The sequence below is a fragment of the Zeus faber genome, assembly GCF_960531495.2.
Source record: "Zeus faber genome assembly, chromosome: 9".
Classification (NCBI taxonomy): Eukaryota; Metazoa; Chordata; class Actinopteri; order Zeiformes; family Zeidae; genus Zeus; species Zeus faber.
In genome coordinates this window covers 6,205,945-6,231,292 of record NC_137197.1, presented here as the reverse complement: position 1 = coordinate 6,231,292, position 25,348 = coordinate 6,205,945, and the positions used below count along the sequence as shown (strand labels likewise).

Sequence of the window (25,348 nt, the reverse complement as noted above, 5' to 3'; positions counted from 1 at the left end):
GGGTCTCACGATTCTATTAATTACGGATGAAATCCAATATTGATGAGATCACACGATTCCATATGGATAGATTGACATTTTAATCAGAGTCAGTAAAGCGTCTGACGTGCACGATAAAGTATTTCATAGATGAAATCCAGTCTAATACAGAGATTAAATATTTCAATTGATTTGTGACCGTGGTGGTATTTAATTTAATTCTATCCAGGTGTCGCCCGGTTCAAATGGACCGATTATCGCTGCCTCGGGTAAGCGTCACTCCGGCGAAAAAATGACTTGTGGCGTCTGCGTTTGACACTCTTGTAACTACTTTTGTCCAGTTACGTTTTAAAGTTGTTTCACAATGTTTTATGTGACGTTCTCAGCCATAACATTAATGCGCCTCAGCCACGAAGGACCCACCCACCACTGACATTTATCACCATTTCAATGAGTGATTTCTCAACAGAGTGCACAATCATATTTTCTTGTAATCAATTCAGACTTTCAATGGGTGGCAGACGTTTGACAGCGAAACCCTCAAGCAAACGCCGGCAGATGTTACGTCTGGCCGTCTTCGAGAGCGCGTTTTTTTCGTGGGACGATAATAAGCTTTAGTTAGAGACTGGAAGATGTGGACACGAATGGCCCACATGGGGGAATTGCTCCCAGTGAGATGTATCTCAGGAGAGAGAATTTGATTCCTGAAAGCAAAATAAACCCTCAAAAGACTTTCAAAAACGCTTCTGGGGTATTTTAAATCGTTAACCACTTATCTCATTCCGACTAGACCTCATGCATCAGGCAAAGTGTGTTGACGTCCATCGCAAAAAAAAAAAATCCACTTGCTGCCACTCAGACAGCATTAGTTATGGAGTGGACCAGTGTCTTAAAGGTAAAGTGTAGTCTGTTTATACCTTCTGAAATCTGAAATCTCTCTTAGCGATAACAAAGATGCATGACAACAGTGTTCCTTACAAGTTAAAAAGACAATCAATAGCTGCTCTTCCAACAAGGTCCAGGAACTAACTGAGGGATCGTTCAGGCCCAGAACCTTCTGTGGTGGAAAACATAGTGTTCCCTAAAAGAGCACAGTCTGGCGTCAGAAGCTTGTATTTATGTCAGGCGGTTTTCGTTCATTGTGGGAGCTCCGTCCTAATTTCCTCTAAAGCAGCACTTAGGCAATCAGCCTTGCGTGTGATAAATCTCCTGCTCTGCCGGTCCAGAAATACAGCCGATCTGTGGGGGGGGAAATATATATATATATATATATATATATATATATATATATATATATATATATATATATATATAATGATTGAATTGGATTATAATTGCATTTAAACACTTCATTAAATCAGCCCTCAACCTCCAGTCTCATTCATTCCTAATTTTTTCCTCAAATTTAATTTACCCCAGTAAGAACAGCACTAATTTCAAAAAAGATCCACAAATGTTTACTGGAAAATACTGACCTGAGTTCATTCTGCAGCTTTGATTGAGCTATACAGAATCTCCAGTGGGACCTGAATACTGTCTAATAGGTGAATATAATAATTGGTTTCACACTTTTGTGGGATGCGTGTCAGTTCCTCTGCATTCAACATTTGGAAATCCTATGTTATTTACTAACAGTATGATCCCTTAACATACAATCAATAAAGTGTATATAGGACATTTTGAGAAAATGGCACTTTTTAAATGTAGCCTACAGGAGGCTACATACAAGGCTGCTGAACAGAGCAATCCATCATTTCAACTTTGTTGCATAGAGACACCAGAATATCCATTTACTCACAACATTATCCAGACTACAACTACAACTTTAACTTTAACTTTTGTCAGCCTGTACAAGACTCTTCAGGTTAGCAGTTCGGTAGCTGCTTCGGTTTTAGGATAAGTGAGTTTTTTTGACAACCCATCATCCAAAAAAAGAAATTGTGCCTTTGGATATATAACACAATCAAAATTCCGGGGTTTTTGATGTCCTTCGAGGGGGCAGACCCGATAGAGACTTCCTTCGACGGCCATTGGACGACAGGGTTGGCAAGAGGCTTCCCATTGGTTGGGGAATTGTCGTGAGGCTAGTTCGCTGTAGAGGCGGATGTTCCTGTTCGCTGAGGCGTTCAAAACCCCTATCTATGATCTGAAACTCACAACCCGTCTCTTTCAGTTGTTATTCTCTGTATTACGTTCATGTTTATCAAATACATCTTGAAATAAAAGAAAACCAAATCACGTAAACACGTAAATACATCTTTGGAATGCAAGAATCTGATGACACATACATGAATGTATCTTTGGAATGCAAGAACATAAACACATATTAAAAATTAATCTTTGGGATGCCAGAAGCAAAATCGTACATGTCAGTTAACTGCACTGATAAAATTGCACACAGAATGAATCTTTGAAATGCAATAGGATGAATATGTTATATAATGTTTGATATCTGGGCTCGGAGTAACACCAATGGTTGCTGCTAGGTGTGTCCAAGCTTAGCAAAGGGAAAGAGAGCTTACACACTGGTAAAGATACTGTACATTTTCAGTCTGAGATCTTTTCAGGAGAGATTAGGTCACGTAATTCTTCAAGGCCAAATGGCCATTCACCAGGAATCCTGGCACCAGGATGCACTATCGGAGGAAGGAAAGCCAGCGGAGGCAGTGTGATGCTCTGGGCAATGTTCTGCTGGCAAACCTTGGGTCCTGGCATTCATGTGGATGTTACTTTGACATGTACTACCTACCTAACCATTGTTTCAGACCAAGTACACCCCTTCATGGCAACAGTATTCTCTTACCAGGATAATGTCAGATACCAAAGGGACACCTTCAGAGGTTTTGTGGAGTCTATGCAATGACGGGTCTGAGCTGTTGTAGCGGCACAAGGGGGAGCTATACAATATATGGCAGTTGGTTTAAATGTTGTGCCTGATTGGTGTTTATATACAGTATATACAGTATATATATGTCTCTATCTCTATCTATATATAATTACATTCTAAAACAAAAAGCTGAGTAGTTCACCTTTTCTTCCCTGTTGATCACTGAAACATTGTTGATCAGGTATATATTGTGCATTGATAAATAGATACAGGAGAGTGATTTTGATTCACAAGATTATTTCTCTGCAATCCCTCCATGTAGCCATGAAGCTGCAAAAGGTGGGAGGGTGTTTCGCAAGGTCAGTGTGATTAAAATGAAAAAGTGAAATAAAAAAAATATGCATTTTCCTTTGGGGATGCAGGCTAAGGCTGTATGGTTCCTGGGCATTTTCCTCACTCTTGGACTGTCCACCAGCCTTAGAGTCAGCCTGCTGCTGGAGCAGCAAGCTGGGGGATACTCTATGTCCCGCTGGCCTTCAACACTGGCGGTGCGGAGGAGGAAGTGTGCCCTACTTCCTGCGTCTGACTGATTGTCTTGTGGACTGAAGCTCTTATGCTACAGGGGGTCGTTAAGCGCAACGCGTGTATCATTATTTTCATACTGCGGCAGGGCGTTGCACTGAAGTGCCCGGGCAGTGGAGCTCGTTATTTCTTGTTCCCGGTGTCGGGTTGGACTCCATGAGTTAGGATGTTAAAGGATGTTAAAGAGACTGCTTGATGAGAAGCACGTTGCCCTATGTGTGGGCCTGATCACAGCACCGAGGACAGCTCTACAACCAGGGAACTGAACTGAGCTCTGCTTTTTTGCCTTAGTCCCTGCCACGTCTGTGGAAAGAGTTACACGACTGGAATCAACATGGTTATATTCATTTGCTGTGCTCACGTATGTCGTGTTCAAGCGTTCTAATGGTGCCAGGCTGCGGTTGTAGTTTCAGCCGTCAGAAAGGTTCCTGGATTGGTGTTTCTCATCAACAGTATGCTAAAATTCCATGCTTACAGTTCTGGGAGATAAGAAGTGTGCTTTTTGTTGTTTTTTACTTGCATGCCAAACTTTCTGATGTAGTTATTTGATAATAGCAGTGCAATGCTTGAGGTAAAAAATGAGGCTTGGTTTATTTACAGCTTGCCATCTGCTTAAACTCAAAAATCCTGAAGTCTGTGTTTTGGAAGCACAGTCAAAGTGGAATGTGTTTTTATCGATCACACTGCCAATGGCCTCCACACATTGTGAAATCATCAGCCTTATCCAACGAGGTGAAGCTAGTCTGCTGCAAGACTGGGATTAGTTGAAAGACGAGGCTGGTATGTCGTCATTTCAGCACGGTGGCTCAGCGGTGAGCACTGTTGCCTCACAGCAAAAAGGGTTTGAATCCCGGCTGCCGCGGGTCCTTTCTGTGTGGAGTTTGCATGTTCTTTCCGTGTCTGTATGGGTCGCTCCCGTTTTCTCCCACCATCAAAAGACATGTATGTTAGGGGTTAATACTCCTGTCGGTGTACTTGAGCAAGGCACTGGCGAAAGAGCTGGAGTCGGTCCCTGGGCGCTGCACTGAGGCTGCCCACTGCTCCTCGGCATAGGACGGGTCAAATGCAGAGGATATCTAATTTCCACCAGAAATCGAAAGTATACAATATAAATTAAAATTAAATAAATGTCATGGATTTCAAGATTAAGGTGTTTCCTCTCTGGCTGCCTGAAGACGGACAGAACTGCACAGTATGTGGAGGCCTTGAGAAAGCTATCCAACAAGGACTGGTTTCCAGGGCTTTCCTCCTCTGGTACAACCACTTGCTGTTTCAGTGGAAACATTTGAGGATAAGCACAGTACATGACCTCTCTCTGGGTGTGTTGCTTAAGACATACATCCGTCCTGTCAGTGAACCTTATCCCCTTCAGTTTCTGATGGGTGTTCCCACACTCGCACTTTAGCGCTTCTTGCATCTTCTGTCCCATCTTATCTTCATCACCAACGCGTTCACTTTGTGTTGGGGGCGAGAGAGGAAGGGTTTTTTCTCATTCATTATTTAGCCCTCCAATGAGAGTAAAGTGCCCGATATTCCTATTAAACACATTCCACTCACAGTATACTGATGGATTATTTCAACTCATCTGCCAACCTCTAATGGATTCTGTAAATTAGGACTTGGACCTAGTCTGTTATCGATAAGCTATTTGTTATGTTAGCCATAATGAATGGGATTTTGAGTCACTGGGCGAAGGTGCTACCACTTCATTAGGTGCAGCCTCCATGGCTTTAGGAGTCATCAAAATAATGTGGGTTAACATCCATACCATTTGGAATGCCAGACACAAGTACTGGCATTAGAGCTTTCACCGAACATCAGCCCTCTCTATTGAAGTGGCAATCCATAAAACTGTCTGTGTTTTATGGTCTCAGAATTCCATCCCATTATGTTTTTAGTTGTTTTTTTTTAAACATCCAGGTTTACCATCTTCTTTGCTCTAAGATAGTCCAAAACATTTAGTTTTTAAGTTATCTCATCTAAGGAGCATATTTTAATCCACTCTGTGCCTATTACACACCTATCCATCCTGAAAGGGGGATCCTTCTTTTAAGACCACTCTCAAGGCTTCCTCCTTTTCCCCCTTTGTTTACCGGTGGTGTTGGCCATTTTAAGTTGCACGGTTTACCCTCAGATTCTCCTGTGATTATGAGCCTGTGAATCCTAGCAACGGTGGCTGGATTAAGGCCTGAATAAATTAATGCAACCTCATTTAACTTCTAAACAAATGGTGTACATAATTTACACAATGCATTATTCTAACTTGACTTAATTGGAAATTAAAGTCTGTTCCCGCCTTTGACCGCTGAAACACAACACCTTGCCTCAAGCAAAGAACGACATCATGCAGATGAATTTCTCTCCACAAAGAGCAGCTTCTTAGTTACAGTTGCAGTGTTTTGTTTCATATGGGATTGCATGGGCTTTGGCGTTGGGTGTTGATTTCTTGCAGGCTACTGTGCTGTTAATTATGTTTTCAATTGAAAGCAAATTATCAAGAGCAGCTGCAAAACTATACCAAAGTGGTAACGACTGTTCTAAAGGACTACACCGCTGCCAAATTGAGTTTTTGCCCCTGGACTTGCCAGCATACACATTCTACTTTATTGACAACTATAATAACACATATTTTTGCCGTATTTGTTCATTCCATTTCAGAGCAATGGCCCAGTGTTAAACAGTTGTTGGTTGTACTGTTATAAGCCACGTTTCACTTTATTTCCTTCTCACTTTCGATCCTTTTCTCTTTGTATCTCTCCTTATCCTACCCCCAGAGCACGTTCAAGTTTAAGTCAGAGAGTGACATCCACCTGGCGGAGCATCACAAGCAGGTGCTGTACGATGGAAAGCTGGCCAGCTCTATTGCCTTCACGTACAACGCAAAGGCCACGGATGCCCAGCTCTGCCTGGAGTCCTCGCCCAAGGAAAACGCCTCCATCTTTGTGCACTCGCCCCACGCCCTGATGCTGCAGGTCTGGCCCTGACAAACATTCCCCGTTCTGCCCCGTCCAGTCTCAAGTAGGAAAGAGTCTGAAGGCAACGGAGGCTTAATGATCTCCAGTGGTTGGTTTCAGAGCAATCCCTAATTCACTCAACTATTATGTCGATGAATGGAGACTGGCCCAAAGTTTCAAACGACGCAACCTTTGCATTTTTCCTTCAAACTTAAGATAGTTGCATTCACATTAATATCCATCCCGGTGTCTTTCCTTTCAGGGATCAAATTACATATAAGTTATTTGTTGTTTAAATGAACGTTGTTCGGCCCAACCATGGCCACACAGCGACCAGGAGAGCCTCAGACAGACAGCCATGTTACGTTCATACAGTATATACATCTCTTTATAGTATATATACAGTCATTGTACAATATATATATATAGTCATTGTACAATACAACAATTATTATAATATAACATTTTTGCCCAACCTGAATACAGATAAAATACTAAAAATATAAATGAAGACCACATTTTAAGATCTGATACATCATTAAATCTAAAGAGCAACATTGTCACTTGATTTTGCGTCTCTAATTACATTTTTGTCTCTCTGCTCGTCAGGATGTGAAGGCCACCGTGACGCACTCTATCCACAGTGCCATCCACTCCATTGGGGGCATCCAGGTACTCTTCCCCCTCTTCTCCCAGCTGGACCATCACCAACTGAACGACAGCCAGCTGGAAACCACTGTGTGGTGAGTGCAGCCCAACAGCAGAGCATAAACGGGATGATAAAGGGGACCTATTATGCTCCTTTTCAAGTTAGTAAAGGTCTCTGAGGTCCCCAAAACATGTCTTTGAAGTTTTGTGGTTTTTGCTGAAAATACCACTCAGTACTCCCTCCTGAGGCCCCTAGTTCTGTGGGCCAAAAGGGTTTGAGCATGACGCCCCGCCTGAGGCTCCCAGTTATGGGAGATGTGGTTTTACCTCATCAGTCCACCAAAATCTGTTTCCGAATAAATTTGTGGCAAGAAATAATCAAGACAGTTGATGAATCTTTACTCTTATTAGATCGACAAGGCCTAATTTAAAAGTTTGTTCAGACTTTCGTTGCCATTCTTGGCCGTGCTTCAAGCTTGTGGGGGACAGCACGCGGGGCTTCTTTTGTTCCATTCAATCATGTAGTAAACATCAGAAAATAAAATAAATACATCTACAATAAAAACATACTATTTTTATTGGTGTTGTTTGGAGAAACGCACAGTGGATCGTGCGCCCCAGCCTCCAGTCAACCTACTTTTTTTTTTTTTTTTAAGAAAGAAGAATTATTTTTTAAATACTCACATTTACCCATTGGTATTAATTCCCCTTTCTTTTAAAAGATTTGTGCTGGTCTGTGAAGCCAACAGAGCAGTTCCCGGCGGCGCTTGGAATTTCTCCAGCCGTGGGTGGAGTTACTCAGATGTTGACGCCTGTGAGAACAGATAGATGTCAAATAATGGGTGGAAATCTCTTTTGGACTAATCCTGTTATTTTTCAAGACTGTTTGTCTGTGTGGTCATTGTGGATTCCCTCATAATCGTCATTGTATCAACAAAGTCATTTTATCATCAAAATGTTGACGAATGACATTTCTTTGCAAGACATTTTGCAACAACCTCATGAGACCATGCTGTGGAAAAGGTCAATTTAAACATGCTAGAGTTTTCCTCTGTGTGTACAAGTTCAGCCAAGGCCCCGACCACACCTCAAGTTTCTTTTGCCGGCACCACTTTACGTACAAACCTATTTTATGAGGAGATCTATGAAGCTCCTTAAACCAGCCACTGTAGCGGCTTTGGCTTGGAATAGATTCAAGATTCAACATGTTTATTTATCACATACATATACATACGTTCATACATATATGCAGGGAAATGTCATTGCAACGCATCCAGAGATTATTAATAAGTACTAAACTGACACAATAGCTAACCTAATTACTAACTAACTAAACTAGCTGAACAAACTGATCCTAAAACGTAATTCAGTAAGTAAATAGTATAAAATAAGAGTAAAAAGGTAATATACTGAGTGGGGGTACAAATTATACTAAAATAAATAGACTAGAATACAGAATATTATGTATATACAGATATGTACAGTAAAGTGGCATGTGGATAAAGTGAGGTAGCGTTTGTGGGGATATACAGTACAGTATACAACAGTACTGCACAGCAATACAGTAACACCGAACAGAACAGCAATACAGCACAGTATGCAATAACCTAGTGCAGTGACACAGTACGCAGTACAGTATGCTACATACAGTTCAGTGATACAGTATGCAGTACAGAATGCATCATACAGTACAAGGATACGGGGATGGTAGCTCAGGCGGTAGAGCTGGTGGTCTAGTGATCTAAAGGTTGCTGGTTCGATCCCAGGCTCCTCCTGCTAGCATGCTGTAGTGTCCTTGAGCAAGACACTTAACCCCTAATTGCTCCTGATGGCTGCGTCCGTCGGTGTTTGAATAATTGTAAGTCGCTTTGGATAAAAGCGTCTGCTAAATGACGTAATGTAATACAGAATGCAGTACAGTATGCATCATAGACTACAGTAAGGCAGTGGGTCCTATGGAATACACAGGAGTTTCCTACCGAGAAAGGCTTGTTTTTGTTGGGGGGGTTTTGGCGACGCCAATGGATTCATGCCCAGAAAGAAAGGACTCTCATGTGAAATCCCTGAAAAATTGGATAATACACTGTTGTTTACGAATGGAAGTGTCTGCTCAGTTCTGGAAGTCTGTTACTGTTTTGACAGATTGGATAGACCGTTTGGATGGATTACATTGGTAGACTCACCCAGAAGGTACTGGCTATGTAAAGCACATATGTGATCGGCAGCAGGGAAGACGTGGGCGGGGAAGGTGTGGGCTTTGAGACGCACCCATAATCTCAAAGTTTTTCCACGTACACAAAATCCTGTTTGTATATATTCATTGTCAGATGAATGAAAAATTCAACTAGTCCTTCACTCAGCCATTTGCAGGAATCCTTTTCCAACCTCTCTATTCTTTGTGTTAAAATTTGGCATTTGGTAAGACACTGGTACACATAATTCACTGCGCAGGAAGGGGCACGGTCATTTCTGAATACCAAGTACTGAAGAATGGAAGTAGAGACGTACTGATGTAAAAGTCAAAGATGATCAGAGGAGTGCCAACCGAGCAAAAAGAGCTGTCACTCCTGAAATCAACTTGAGCACCAGAGTAGCAGTCCTTCACCTCTTATCGCAGATGGTCTATCTCTGCCCATGTTCTTCCCTTTATCTCTCCACCTCCTCCTGCACGAGACCTCTCTGGTCCCGGTCATCTGGGTTGGCGCTCCAGAGCCCCCCGCGGTGTCCTGGATGCAATCACAGCTTTGCCCTAATCCGTCTTAACTCTGCCACAGCAGCGCCACTGGATAGAGCCAGGGCTGACCACATTGCAGCTCCCTGCATCTGGAGCTCCTCTCTGCCATCTCTTATCTGGCCCCTTCGCTCGTTCTCTCTCTCTCTCTCTCTCTCTCTCTCTCTCTCTCTTTATCTCTCTCCCTCTCTGTATCTTTCTGTTTTATCTCTGTATTCACTCATTTTTATCCATGCACTCCAACATCTCCAGCCTCCCCTCAAACATCTCTCTCTCTCTCTCTCTCTCTCTCTCTCCCCCCCTCCCCCCTCCACCACAGTTGTGTCCTTGCAGTGTCTTTTAAACTGAGCACTGCTGCTAGAGGCTTATCCTGCTGGGCTGAGGAGCTCCGGCCCGGCCTCTCTAACACCACGCACCACGTGACTGAGATCTGGAGGGAGCTGATCGCGTTAAAAATAAATAACGTTTATTTATTCATCCCCTTTGAGGAAGACGCACATTGTCCAAACGTGAGTCATCGTGCACCAGCGAACCGGCGTCACGTCTCATCCCTGGGTTCACCGGTTCTCATCGCTCTAAGTGTCCCCGTCGCGCTGCTTCTGCGAGGCACCGGCGCGGCAGTATTTATGCACCGATCGGAGACGGCGACCGCGTGCTGCGACCCCTGCCCTCCAAATCACCTTTTAATAAAGGTAAAAAAGCCCCCGTAAATATAGCGAGGTCTCATTTTCACCTCCGTCGGCCCTGTTTCCACAAAGAGGTGATGTAACACCGGCAGCTAAAGCTCTGCCGCGGCAGTGAAAAGGGGCTGTGCGAGTGTGTGTGAGACAAAGGATCAGCCGCTGATGACGGCTCAACGAACACAGATTCGGGCGCGCGGCGTTGTTTTTCCGACTGCTCGCCGGCAACGTGTCCAGCAGGTTGGGCGACGCAGCGAGCAGACACACAGCACACCTGGTTTACTTTTCTTCTCCAGCTTTTTAATGTGTTTCTTCTTTAAATTCTGCTCTTATTTTTTATTTATTTATTTTTTTCTTTTTTTCTTTTACAGTGATCCAGAAACTAATAAAAAAATTAATAATCCTGCCCCCGTATGGCGTCATTTCCGGTGTCGCTTCTGGCGTGTGTTGTCGTGACAAAACGTAGACGATCCCTCCCGGGGAAAGGTCTTGTAATGTGTGACCCCCCCCTGTCGCCGATCAGTCATGTAGTTTGAAAACCACAACGACTTCAAGATTCCCGAACACAAGACAGAAAGTTGTGTAGTGTGAGCAGTACAGCCAGCGGACCACTGTAAAAAGCGCGTAGCGTGCCCGTGGCAGGAAGTGACAGGAAGTGAGAACAGACTGCAGGGCTCTGCGACGACGACGAGACATTTTAGTAATGGCATCATTTCTGATATTCACTGATACAGACACCTTGACTTCAGTGTTGGGTGCTCAACTATACAACTTTCGTGACCATTTTTACATCACAAATACTCAGTCTGTCTGTGACTGTCTATCCGTCTGTCTGTCTATGTCTGTCTATCAGTATATCCAACAATCTATTGATCGGATGTGGGTGACCACACAGAAGAGACGTGTGTGTGTGTGTGTGTGTGTGTGTGTGTGCGTGTGCGTGTGCCTGCCTGCGTGCGTGCCTGCGTGTATTTATGAGGCAGTCTGCAGAGCAGTGATTGTGCTCCTTGTTAAGCGGAGCGCTGCTGGACCGGAGCCCACTCAAGGATGCGAGGCAAAGCCGATTATAGACTGTCAGTGAGCGCCGCTGTCACCCGGCCAAAGACTTCATCTGGGGGCCCCCGCGACAAAGGCGCGGGCTGCCCTCTGCGCGGTGGATCGGCTCGTCCTCCCCCTCCCTCCCGCAGCCCCCCTCCGACGTCGTTTCAAAGGACGCGGCCGGCCAAGCCGTTTTCCCCTGGACCGCAGAGGGATGAAAGCGAGGGGCCAGGGGCTCCCAGATGATCGCCGACGTCCTGTGAAAATGACCTTGGTTCAGTTTGCAGTTTCCAGCCCCCCCCCCCCTCCGCGTCCCCCCCCCCCGCCCATGCCGGCTGTGCGCGTGCGGTCGCCGTGGCTGCGCAGGCGTCCGGGCTGCCCAGGGGGTGACTCTACGCTCTTGTGTTCACAGCGCCACGCTCCTCGCCTTCCTCGTCGACCTGCTCAAGAGCTCTGTGGCGATGCAGGAGCAGATGCTGGGAGGGAAGGGCTTCCTGGTGATCGGCTACCTGCTGGAGAAGGTACGGTGTTCCCCGCACATCCCATAACGGTTTCCAGCCCGCTGCAACGCACTATTAATCCGACAACACTGCGGTGTTCTCTCGAGCGGGTAACAGCAGGACACCCGCTGAAGGGGGCGTGTCCTTCCCACAGTATTTCTCCAGCCCGCCATTGGTCGAAAAAGCAAACCACGACCTATCGATCAGACCGAAGATGTTTTACTTCCAATTATTTTCCCGATTTGTTGCTGTCGAGAGAAATTGTAGTCAAACCGCCTACGGCTTTCCCGGCTTCGCCACCGTCACCATCGCACACTGTTGACGGATGAGCACAGTGGGTCGCCGCGTGTGGAGCCTTTTTTATTTTATTTTTTTTTCTCCGGGGGAGGGGAGGGGGGGTTCCGACCGCGCCGCCACACCCGCTCGCCCTCCTCCCTCCCGCAAGCGAGTCTCACGGGTGGGTAAAGAAAAAAAAAAAAAACACACACGCACATACACACCTCCACCTACAAAGCCTCCGTTGTTCTCGATTCTTTGCTATGAAATGATGTTTCTGTGAAATCGGGCAGGTTTATAACCATCAGGTGCTTGGTTTTAGCTCAATGTTCCCCCAAGCCTGGGACAGAACTCCACCCGAATCATGTCACCTTTCCTGCCGATGCGGCCTCACAGCGCCCCGCGCCCCGCGCCCCGTCGATCCGGGAAACCACCACCCGTGCCGCCTCCAGTCTCCTCCATCAGCCAATTTTTTTTTTTTTTTTTTTTTTTTGACGCCCCCCCCGCATCATTCTTCATTTACCGATTGGGCGATGCAATTCGAGCAGCTTGCCGGCTTCCCAGGGGGGGCGGAGAAATGACTCCACTTTGTCACTCGGCGGCCGGACTCAGCTGCTGTTAGCGGCGACACCTGAGAGCCGCCGCCCCCCACCCGTGTCCTCCCCACTGCCAGGCATCACACCTCCACCCTCCCCTGCCATCTGTTTCTGATCTGTTTATACCGCACCCTCGCCTTCTATCCTTCCCCCCTCCGCGGCTTCCTCCGTCCGCTATCCGTCTCCTTGTCAGTGCCTGTCTGTCCCTTGCTTGTAACTGTCTTTCTCTCTCTTTTCCTTTCAGTTCTCCCCTCCATCCATCTTTATTCTCTCTCTCTCTCTCTCTCTCTCTCTCTCTCTCTCTCTCTCTCTCTCTCTCTCTCCGTCGCTCACCTGTCTCCCCCTCTCTTTCGGCCGTCTTTCTCTCTTCCTTTTTACTCTCCTCTCCGTCCACCTGTCTCTCCTTCTCTTTCGGCTGTCTTTCTCTTTTTTTTTTTTTTTTTTTACCCTCCTCTCCGTCCACCGTCCCCGTCTTCTCGACTGTCTCTCTGCGAAGTGGCGGCGCAACCGCTCCCCCTCATCGGGCGCCGACGGGAAAGTACAACAGCGGCCGCCGGACGACAAATCATTTGCCTCGTTATCTCTCCTGTCGTCGGGCGTGTTTTTTCCCCCTGTATTTGAAATAGAATAAACGCCTCAATTGATCCATCCAATCAAAGGATGAACGAACGCTCACGGTCAATAAAACAAACGAGGGCTCATCTGATTGGTCGGCGGGAGAGGCCAGACGGACATTATCTGATTAACGCCCCCACCCTCCACCCCCTTTTTCCACAGTCCTCACGTGCACACATGACCCGGGCCGTGCTGGAGCAGTTCCTGTCCTTCGCCAAGTACCTGGACGGCCTGGTGCACGGCGCGCCTCTGCTCAAACAGCTGTGCGACCACGTTCTCTTCAACGCCGCCATCTGGATCCACACGCCCGCCAAGGTGAGGGTGGGGGGACGGACACTTACAATATAAACCATACAAAACAAACAATACTTCCCTGGTCGTATTTTTTCCTGCTAATCTTGATAATGAGCCAAAGGCAGCGTCATACGGATGCTTTCCATTACATCTTCACATTCGTGAATGATTTTTTTTTTTGTTTTTTGTAGCTCGGGCGTCCGTTTTTGTTTGCAGTGCATTGCTGACGCCGCCTGTCAGATATCACATTTGGGCGTAGATGGAGTCTGGAGGGTGCAGCGAATATTGACTGACACCGCGTCTGGATGTATTCTCACGTTTGTTGTAGATTTCAGAGCTGCCGGCTTCCGACTCATCCTCACTCCGCTGCCCCCGAAACCGGGGGAAGTTTTTTTGAAATGTGAAAGGGAGGTTTTTTATTATTATGAATTTTTTTTATATCCCCGTCTTCCCCATTTTATAATGACCCGTGAAAAAGTGGATGAGACATATCAAAGGAAGTGAGTTTGTGTAGCGAATAACATTTGCCTCAGGGACGTCACCGGTGGGGCCTCGTCATGAATAAATAAAAGGAGGAAATAAATGCGCTGGCCTGTGTCACTCCTCCAAAATGAAAGTGCTTAGATGGGGCGCGAGAGAGGCAACAGCAACAGAGAATGAAGTGTTATGGAACACTTTTTTTTAGCCGCGTTGCCACCTGAGTATGGCACGGGCTGATTCCCTGTGACATCAGGCGGTACCCTGGCTGTGCTCACACCTTTTACCTCACGAAAAGTACAAAAACCCAAACAGATGGGTTCAATGAAAGTATTTGCTCCGAAACGCTTATATCTTTTTTAACCTAAGTCGTGTGACTTTGTTAGAACTGTAGTAGCGTAAAATAAAGACATTTGCTTTGAAATGTAGTGGAAAGTCAGAAGTTGCCGCAATTGAATATACTTAACTAAGTATACAAAATACTTAAATCTTCGGTTTGACAGAGACTGTATGAGACAGAGCCAAGTCCATCCCTCCGCTATTACTTTAGTTTTATTTTTTTTTTTATTTCTGAAAGTTATATTGAACATATTGAATGAGCACAGAGCAATATAATAGTATTTTCCTCTCTGTTTATGGAATAAAAGGTGGAAAATTCCCCAAAAAAGGCGCAGGCAACCGCAGTCCTGGTGTTGGGTTTGATGTTGCACTGTTCTGGTGATGAGATCAGATAACACTCTATCGATCCCGGGGGGGTTGGAATTCATGTTCATTCGAGTTGCGTCCCCATCGATCTCGAATTGTACTCGCCACCTTTTGAGTTTTAGCTCCAACTCAATAAGCTTTTGTCTCGGGCTCTTAACATCCCCCATTTGTAAACTGCTCAATGCCATGAAACACTTGAGGCGGCTGAGCAGCCTGTGTAAATGATCTGATCACTCCGTCTCTTTGGGGGTCGTGCTCTTGAGATCGGTGTTCATTTACGTGACGTAAGGCTGTCTCGGTTTGTTTTGTTTTGTTTTCACATACATTCACCATGGAAGTCAAAGTCATTTCATGCCACAGGCTTTGTCTGACTTATTAGCCCTGCGTTTGGGATCCGTGTAATTCCTGCACATGTGCATGACCAACACGGCATCCATCAATTCTCAGCTTCCTGATGATAATATGATCATAATAAGATGATTTGTACATGTGACACCAATGTTGTGTTTTGTGGCCTGGTTGTGCAAAAGCAGGAGAAAACAGTGAATTTCAGAATAATAAAAAATAACCATCCTTAGCCCCCCTCGGCTGTATCCGGTCCGCGGGCCGCGTGTTTCGCACCCCTCCTAGGGACCCATTGTCATGGAAATTCTTCTAGTGGCAATGCAACGTTCAATTATCCCTGGTGTTTATTTTCAGCGCCCTCCAACCACATCAAATCACCTCATATTCTCAACAGATTTGTGCCTTACGTTGACTCCTTCGTGTATCTCGTAAGTACTGCCAAAAAAAAAAAAAAAAAGGCCTTTCTAGTGCAGAGACAACTGCTGGAAATGAGGAGTGTGTGTTATGGGACATTTTGTTGTGAAGGGTGGTGATGCAGGGAGAGCAGAGGCATGTCTGGCCCTGCCGTCCGCCCATGGCAGGTGCAGCAGTCCTGTTCCACAACTCAGTGGACGTTTCTGAGCTTTGTCAAGTTCGGAACATGGAGAGCAGAACAAAGTTTATTTTTTTATGGCTCATGAATTCCAGTCAGTGTCAAAACGTGGCTCCCTTGTTCTGAGCCACTGAATTATGATCCAGTTGAAATTTGACCTCATTTCCTGAAATTTGAGTTCATATCCTGGGCCTGTATTGTGTGCTTGTGTGTTTCCGCACCAGGTGCAGCTGTCTCTCTACACGTACCTCTCTGCAGAATTCATTGGCACCGCGACCATCTACAGCACCATCCGTCGAGTGGGCACCGTGCTCCAGCTCATGCACACTCTCAAGTACTACTACTGGGCTATCAACCCTGCAGACGGCAGTGGAATCACGCCAAAAGGCCTAGGTGAGCACATACTGTACCGTATTCCAGGATCGTTCCAATCACAATATTCTACTGAAATACAGGAAAAGTATTGCATCTGTTGTTGGTTTGCATTTCAATGTATGCCCATCCTTTTTTTGAAGGCATTGCTATATTGATAGGATTCCACTGTATCTTGATATATTCAGTTGTGATACCAATTGGATGATCAGATTCTTGCCGTGACACAACCCTACTTGCGTCACAAGTGGTTTCCTTTCTGTTGTATTCTATTTTCATGAAACATTTCATTTCATTTCATTTAGTTTCATTCTTTTGACTTTTTTGGTGCAGATGTTTTTTGGCTAGGCGGGAAATGTTTCAGCGGAATCCTGTTGGGGTTCCATTTGGAAGGCCAATTAGTGAGAGTGAAACCATCCCATTCACAGTGTGCAGTACTCAGGCCGCTCATGCTATGAAGTGTCTCTGAAATTGCAGCAGCATTTCACATTTCGAAATGACTCATCTCCACATGTAGGCTCTTGGCTGTCATCTGCCGGGACCCTGGCCAACGCTGGAGGTGACAGTGAGGGAGCCGCGGCATATCAACGCTGTCATCCCCAAATCGGGGGCCTTGCTGTGGGTGTTAAGAGTGCGGAACCTGGGCCAGAGATATAACGGGTGCCCTATGGCTCTGCTGCGCAACAGGCAGGCTGTGTGGGAAGCAAAGTGCCCTTGAACTTGGCTTAGCTTCCTCTTGACAAACTGACAAAATGCATGTTCTTTGTACTGTGATTTGAATTGTCTTCATAATAGTGTAGTACTGAGATTTATTTTCTGTGTTCTTCCTCATTCTGTGATGAAGCTCATTATGATCTGCACTACTTTTCAGGGGAAAAAAAACATACTATACCATAGCATAGGGCCACGCTACTCAGCGTCAAGACTCCGGAGCGAAATGCAAGCGACAGGCCCAGACGGGGGTCAAGTTAAACCTTAGTTAAATTGTAATTGCTTTTAACGATATGTTGCTTTTAGGCCATATGTCATGGAATACTAGAGCTGTTAGAATCTCCTGATTGTGTGTGCTTTGATTGGGGTACCTGTGCATGGTTTCGTGCCGAGGTTCATTGTTTGCATGTGCAGGAGGCAGTTTGCTAGCTGCACTGTGGGTGGCATATCTCTAGAGAATTATGGAATTTGATGTTGCATGCATGTCGCTTTTAGCTGGAGTTGTTCTGGACCGCTGAACTTGCTTCTTTCATTTTAATGAAAACAAATTAGGACCCCCGGTGTAGGAATGATTCTCACTGTTTGCACATGAACTCCTGCGCTGGTAGTGGACACATGAAGAGAGAGGTTAGACGATGGGCTCGGTTACACTTTCCGTTTCAAGGCGACTTTTGCGATCGGATGCACGGACCGAGCGTCCTGACCTGACGCTTGAATGCGAGCTCAGTGGCCAGATCTGGGATCGGATCTCACGTTCATGTTCACGCCAAATATTAAAAATGACTTTGTGGTGAAATGGCGCCGGTTGCGGCGGAATCCTGGGTGTGTCCAGTGTCCAATCCGGGGAGCGACTGGGTGCTCAACCTCCCAAGATTCCTTTGAGCAACTATGTGCGTTTCTACATGAGCAGTGGCAGCGCCCCCCCGCCCCCGCACACCTGTGCCCTGCGCTGTTCTGTGGCTTGCCGTCATAGCCAGTAGTCTGTTCCCATCTCGGTGGGATTGCGGCGCACGCTCCCATGAAATCCCATCGCAATGTGAGCGGGGCCACCTCGGGGTGTGGGGCCCGTCCGGCCGATCCGTTCTGGTTTCCGTCCGGACCTAACTTTTACTGCGTCCAGTGTAACCCAGCCCCGTAATGCAGGCGATGCCACCCGACAATCTTCGTTCATATTTGTCTGCTTGTCGTCCCGATTCAGAGTGTCTCGCCGTCTAGTTAGAGGAGCCTGATCCTGAGCAGTAACTGAGTAAACCCCATGAATGGATATTCTCTGTCCCAAAGTCATTCTGGAGGGACAGCCCCTCCTCCCGAGCATTCTTACTTTTCTTTTTCTTTGAGTCTTCTTATTTCAGGGGGAGTGGTTTTTTTTTTCTTTTTTTTTTCCCCTGACCATCCTGGGGTTAGTGCTGGAGCTGTCGTCCCGCAAAGCCCTTCCAGACGTTAATTGCGATAAAAGGGCGATACAATAAAAACTTGACCTGACTTGACGCCATTCCTGCTAATAAACCCGAGGTGGCTGTGAACATACTGTACCAGGCCAGAGGTCGCGGGGCATAACAAGGGCTCACGTATCTTTTATGTCATATCTTTTATCTCTCAACAGCTCCCTTAATCGCACTTTACCTCATTTTAATCCGTCCCCTTATTACACTCTGCTAGGGAACTTTACAAGTGACGAAAGCGTGGAAACATAGAACTAATGTTCAGTGAGCTTTATTTAGCATGGCCTTCACAATGACATTTATTTATTTTAGGATTGTTCACTTGTTTGCATTATGGTTGTTGAGTCTGATTAAATTTTGTCTTATAAAATCATTTGTTTGGCAAAATCCGTTTTTTCGTTGCCTCAGAAGTGTGATATTTTGTAGAGCATATTGTGTAGAGAAAACCTGCAGTGTCATGGCTGGGTTCATGTGTCTGAAGGATGCTTTTGTAGAACAGTGATGTCAACCAGCGTCTAATGCCAAAACGCAGCGGATTCGTCTTCAAGTCTCGACGTCGTCTGATTGTTTGCGCCTCTGTTCCGTGAGTGTGTCAGCGTGTCTGGCTGTGTATGCCACTGTTTACATACTTTTACAACCGTACAAAGTGAAATGAAGCAAGATATTCAAAGTTTGCCGTACTGTAGCTGCCCCGGGGACATTCGCTGGCCCCGAGGGACCCGAGCAAAGCTGGCTTTTTGACGACGAGACGGAGTATGGCGTCGTCTTCCACCGCGGCTCCTCTGCAGCGGCGTGGAGCCGGACAGTGTCGAGGTGAAGTCTGTCTGCGCCGGACGCTGGAACGCCTGCAAATATGCCTCCAGCTCACTCCCAGAATGCACATGGATCACACACATTAAAATAATAAAAATAAATATTAAAAAAATCAGTAGGAGGAGTGATTTGCGCTCAAGGTCCACACCTCAGAAGTACTTGGTTAGCCTTAAAACTAAATTGTATTTGAATTTCAGGGTGAATTTCTATACTTGGAAATCCCTTCAAGGCATTGCACCGATCTAATTTATCGACTTTGGGATAAAACATAAAGGTTTATACAGGCACAGTGCATTGCACCGCTGCCTCACAGCGAGAAGGTCCTGGGTTCGAGTTTGCTGTGTGGAGTTTGCATGTGCTCACTTGGGGTTTCCTCCATGTGAGGGTCAGTAAGAACATGCAGAACGTCATGGTCTGATGAATGTACGCCGCCCACTGCTCCTGGCTGCCCCCTGGAGGAAAGACAAGCCAGGACGGGTCAAAAGCAGAGATCTCATTTCACCATTCGAAGCATATGTGTGTTTTGGTCGCCATGGGTGCATGTGTTGTGGTGTGGGTGACAAATAAGAAATCTATTCTAATATCTTTATATATATAATTAATGGGCATGATAACAAATAAAAACATTGGCAAAGTAGTCCTCATATACAAGAACTTGACCCCCACACAACGCTCGATGAGGATGGGGGCGGCTGGTGCGAGCGTGGGGCTCGTTCACCAGTTGGTGGTGGTGAACCAGCTGGTTTGGAGACCTAAGTAGGTCTCTGCAACATTCTGAGGATAGTGAGAGCAAATCTTTTTTTCTTTCACCCCCTCAGCTCCGGAGCAAAAGGCATGCCGACGAAACCTCAGCTGCAGGTGGTCTCAAACAGAATACATTTTCAAAATACGTTTTCTGATCTGGGAGGGGGCTGGGGGGAGAGGGGCGGGGGGCCGCAGGGGATAAAATAATACATGCAGAGGACTCCTTCAGGAAAGAAGCTTGATGTTCTGCCAAGGACGCGGCGGTATAATTGCCAAGTGTGGAATTGTAAAGTAGAAATCCCGGGCAGTACCTCGGCATACGTAGTTTAATCACAGAGGGATTGCGGAAATTAAATGCAAAATTGTTCTTTATTCCTGATTGCCTTCATTTTTCTGCCTGACAGGCAATATCTGCATTTCATGAACCCGGACTCACCGCGACCACACTTTCCAAACGGACCGCCGGCCTACTTCATTACGCGTGATTTGTTCAATGATAATCCGTGTTTTGCGAACCAGACGCCTGTTCTCGTTTTCAGACACGGATCCGATGTAAATGAGTTGTTGATTGTACAAGAAAACCTGCAGAGATTTGAACGGCATCCGGGGAAGCGGTTTTTCGGCGGGAAAAACACGCGGCGCGAGGCTGCCTCTGAAGAAATGACTTTCCCGGCGGTTGGTAATTTGCCGGGGTTTGTTTCTATAAATCCGCACTTGATTTGGCAGATCGGTTCAGAAGAAGGGAGCGAGAGAGTGATGGATGGGGGAGGAGGGGGGGGGGGGGAGAGACCTGCAGATAATGAAGCGTTCCATTATAAGAGGCGGTGAGGGCGGCGGAGATGGACGTCCTCTGGCCGGCGACTCTTAAGTGCCGCCGTCTTATTTATGTGTATGTATCAGAGTCTAATGGAGAGTCGTTCTAAATTAAAGCCGTGCATCACTCTCCCTGATGGAGAGACTCTCTCTCTCTCTCCCTCTCTGTCTATACCTTGGTCACGCTTTGCCTCTCTTGCTCCCTTTTCCTTTTTCCTTTAAAAAAAAAAAAATGCTTTCCATCCTACTGCCTGTCTCTCCCTCCGTCTGTCGCGCTGTCTCTCGGTCTCCCTCTCCTTCTGCTTCTCTGCGTAACGAGCAACGCCACAGTCTGTTCTGTTTGGACCGTGTCTGGAGCCGGGGCCCCTCTCTTTTCCTTCCTCTCTCTCTCTCTCTCTCTCTTTTTCTCTGTCCCCCCCCCCCCCCCCCCACGTCTCACCCTCTTGTCTGTTTGGCCGCGTGGCGAATAACTGCACCGTCTGTTCTGTTTGGGACGCTTGCTGCTCTCGGGTCCAGCTGGATCGGTGCCGTTTGCGTGTCGGCGCCGGCGGACCGTCGTACATCACGCTCCGTCCGCTGAAGGTGTTTGAATTGATGGCGGTGAACACGGGCTGATTGGACCGAATTAACCTCGCTGCTCCTGATTGCAGCCGGGGGCGGCGGGGGGGGGGGGGCTGCTGAGCACACAGCGTTTTTCGGAGTCGCAGCGTGTAAAACCCTACACACACATTAGCACTCGGGAGCTCCGGTGGAGTGGGTTTGGATTAAGTGCCTTGTGTAACTAGTTTGTGAATGATGTGGAGCCGCGGCTAATCGCTTTATATCCTCGGATTCCTCGCAGCTCAGTCACAAGCTCATTTGTGACTTTTTTACTTTATTTTTTTTCTCCGTCTTTTTAAGGGTTCAGGTCACTCCGCCGAATTAGCAGGTATCAGCTTGTAAGGGGCCTCTGTCAGGTCCTCTAATCAGTCTAATTTAGATTGGAGTGTGTGTGTGTGTGTGTGTGTGTGTGTGTGTGTGTGTGTGTGTGTGTGTGTGTGTGTGTGTGTGTGTGTGTGTGTGTGTGTGTGTGTGTGTGTGTGTGTGTGTGTGTGTGTGTGTGTGTGTGTGTGTGTGTGTGTGTGGAGCGAACCTCCTGGACTAGCACCCCTTTTCGAGATGTGCCAAGAGCTGGGAGCCTGTTTAATGATAAATATGATTATTGATCAGGTCTTAACAGTGGATTCTTATTCCATCAGAATAATGGAGTTGGAATTGGTGGAATTATTTTCAGCCGGCAATCATCTGCCATCTTACGTATTACAGACCCATAATAATTACAGGCGAACAAACAAATAGAATCACTCATTAATGTCATGAGCAGAAATAATTCTTCGGCAAACTCCTCTCTGCCTCTTTTTGTCCTTGCCAGAGTTTGAATGAGCCGTTGAATAAGTTGGATGCGGCGGCTATGCTAATGATGCTCTTATCACCCCCGGCGCATCACGCCATGGCCCCGCGCGGGGACTTCCTCTCACTCTATTAATCAGTAGCGACTGCGCCCCCCCCCCCCCCCCCCCCCCCATCCCGCCCCCGCGCAGCTCCGAGGAGCCTCGGCATTGATTGGATTGATCGGCCGGTCGGGCAGGAGGACGGGCAGGTGTCCGTCCACGCATGGACTCCTCCCCTGGAGCTCTTATGTATATGTTAATTCCCTTTTTTTTTTTTTATCCAAAATGAGTTGTGTTAATCAAGCGCTGCGCCTGCAATGTTTTCTGAATGTAATCACGCACAACACTGATGTCAAGAGATGACCCAGGCATCTACATTGAGATTAGTCTTCATACGCATTGAAAAATATAATGAAAAGTATGTCTAATATATAATATAATATGTAATATATAATATGTAATTTTAAATGATTGTCTCTTAAATGAGTGGGTCTTGGTCTTGAATCCACTCCAAGCAACTATCCCAATAGTTTCAGTAGATTCAACATCGCGACACATTAAAGGATCATATTTTTGTTACTGACAATTAAAAAAAGAATATATATATATATATATATATATATATATATATATATATATATATATATATATCACTTTTTTTCCAACATACTGTTTATTCTTTTAAGGGCTGTTCCCAAACGAATGGCTGTTCTTGCCCGTCTCTTGAATTTACTCTGATTTCTCCTTTCACAACCAAACTTCTGTTCGAAAGTGAAGTTGGAGTAAATCCAAGCATGCCGAAAACACCACGGTGTGTTCTGCATATGCCGCAAATATTCAGGATGTATCAGATGAATCCAAGCGCGCAGAATGACTTTGTTGTATCCAAACGAGCTGGAAGGACGTACTTCCCACACTGAAGCTGTTTGGTGTGTGGTCTGGATTTACTAGAAGAGTTTACCATCGATCCGTCTGAAGCAGCAGTTTTTCCAAACCCCAAAAAAACCCCCCCAAAAAAACAGAACAAGGATGCGTTTCAAATGCGATCTGACGGTGCCAAAACTAATGAGTTCAAGTTCAGCAACAGCTGCGTCCGCGTGATTGGACAGCCAGTCGGTGCCCTCCGAGTCACGCCATATTTTATCATTTGTCTTTGTGCGGCGCGCTGACACCTGCTGACGCTGCGTGGGGAAGAGCTTTGTGACAGGGTGTGGACCTCGCTGTGTTATGGAACTTCACTTCAGAGCCAAAGTGACTTTGCGCTGGAGGCGGTAATGAGATGCTGGCCGGCCTGACGGCCATGTGTGGTCATGGACACCTCGCCGCGGCTGCCTCTAGCGCCGCCGCCGTCTCCAGGACTTTCCAGGCCGCACACCGGCCTCGGACACGGAGTGAATGACGGGGTTATTGGTTCTCAGCGCTTGGAGTAACCCTTGACCTTCCTTGAACTGGAAATGTGCTGTGCAAATCAATGAATCACGCTTGTTGTGTTTACAAAATGAGAAGTGTGCATAATGGTGTGAGGACAGACAAATATGGATGGAGTTTGACAGATAAATGGATATATGTAAATATCAAGGTATCTGATGATCTAGGCATTCAGTCCATGTATATATATAATATATATATATATATATATATATATATATATATATATATATATATATATATATACTGTACTGTATATATATATTGGTAAGTGTGTAGGTAGGTTGTGTGTTTGTGTGTGTATATATATACTATGTGTATATATACTGTATACTGTATGAGCACTTTATTAGGAACACCTGTACATCTCATCAGCCAAACGCGTGGTAGCAGTGCAACGCATAAAATCCTGCAGGTACTGGGCAGCAGCTCCAGTTTATGTTCACATCAACCATCAGAACGGGTAAAAAAGAAATGTCATCTCAGTGTTTTCCATCATGGCATGATGTTTGGTGCCAGGCAGGCTGGTTTGAGTATTTCTGTAGCTGCTGATCTCCTGGGATTTTCACTCGCAACAGTCAAAACAAAAAACATCCGGCGAGCGGCAGTTCTGTGGAACGGAAACACCTTGTTGATGGGAGAGGTCAACGGAGAACGAGCTGGAGCTGAGCGGCTACGGTCAGTCAGATAACCACTCTGTACAACGCGGTGGAGCAGAAAAACATCTCAGACAACACGCGGAACCTTGAGGCGGATGAGCTACAACAGCAGGAGGCCACGTCGGGTTCCACTTCTGTCAGCCAACAACAGAAAGCTGAGGCTGCAGTGGGCGGCACAGGCTGACTGGACCAGACTGGAAGAACGTAGCCTGCTCTGATGAATCTCCATCCATGCTGAGGCACACAGATGGTGCAGAAGGGTCAGAATTTGGCACCAACAGCATGAATCCATGGAGCCAGCCTTAAGTCAACAGTCCAGGCTGGCGGTGGTGGTGCCATGGGGTGGGGAATTTCTTTCTTGGTACACTTTGGGCCCCTTAATACCAATCCATCATCACTTGAATGCCACAGAGTATTTGAGTATTGTTGCTTCCCTTCATGACCACAGTTGAGCATCTTCTAACGGCTGCTTCCAGCGGGATGATGCACCGTGTCACAAAGCAAACGTCGTCTCAAACTGGTTTCACCAACATGAGCATGAGTTCAACGTTGTTCAGTTTCCTTCCCTGTCACCGGATCAGAACCCAACACAACACCTTCAGGATGTGATAGAACGGGAGATTCTCAGTATCAACGTGCAGCTGAGGAACCTGCAGGAACTGCGTGAAGCGATCATGTCAACATGGAGCAGAATTTCAAAGGAACGTTTCCAACATCTTGTGGAATCCAAGCCAAAAGAAGTGAAGCTCTTTTGAGAGCAGAGGGAGGCCCCGCCCAGTATTAGTAAAGTTCCTAATAAAGTGCTCTCTGTGTGTGTGTGTGTGTGTGTGTGTGTGTGTGTGTGTGTGTGTGTGTGTGTGTGTGTGTGTGTGTGTGTGTGTGTGTGTGTGTGTGTGTGTGTGTGTGTGTGTGTGTGTGTGTGTGTGTGTGTGTGTGTGTGTGTGTGTGTGTGTGTGTGTGTGTGTGTGTGTGTGTGTAAAGTATAATTTACTTTAGATACTTTAGATACATTGATATGGATGAATACAGATAGATAAGGTAATAAATAATTAGCAGTAGTTCTCCACTGATGGGTCCCAATCCAACTGGGTCATGGG

The 25,348-nt window shown here is 46.2% G+C and overlaps 1 protein-coding gene across 1 annotated transcript in view; it reads left to right on the top strand.

Annotated features, from left to right (window-relative positions):
• The window catches only part of nbeab (neurobeachin b), a gene marked incomplete at both ends in the record, with an annotated part of 275,893 nt that overhangs the window by 78,446 nt on the left and 172,099 nt on the right, over nucleotides 1-25,348 (top strand). Inside the window, 5 exons of the mRNA XM_080007466.1 lie at nucleotides 6,163-6,360; nucleotides 6,952-7,085; nucleotides 11,852-11,960; nucleotides 13,589-13,741; nucleotides 16,064-16,232. Of these exons, the coding sequence (XP_079863592.1) occupies nucleotides 6,163-6,360; nucleotides 6,952-7,085; nucleotides 11,852-11,960; nucleotides 13,589-13,741; nucleotides 16,064-16,232 (763 nt within the window). The remainder of the gene's footprint in view (nucleotides 1-6,162; nucleotides 6,361-6,951; nucleotides 7,086-11,851; nucleotides 11,961-13,588; nucleotides 13,742-16,063; nucleotides 16,233-25,348) is intronic.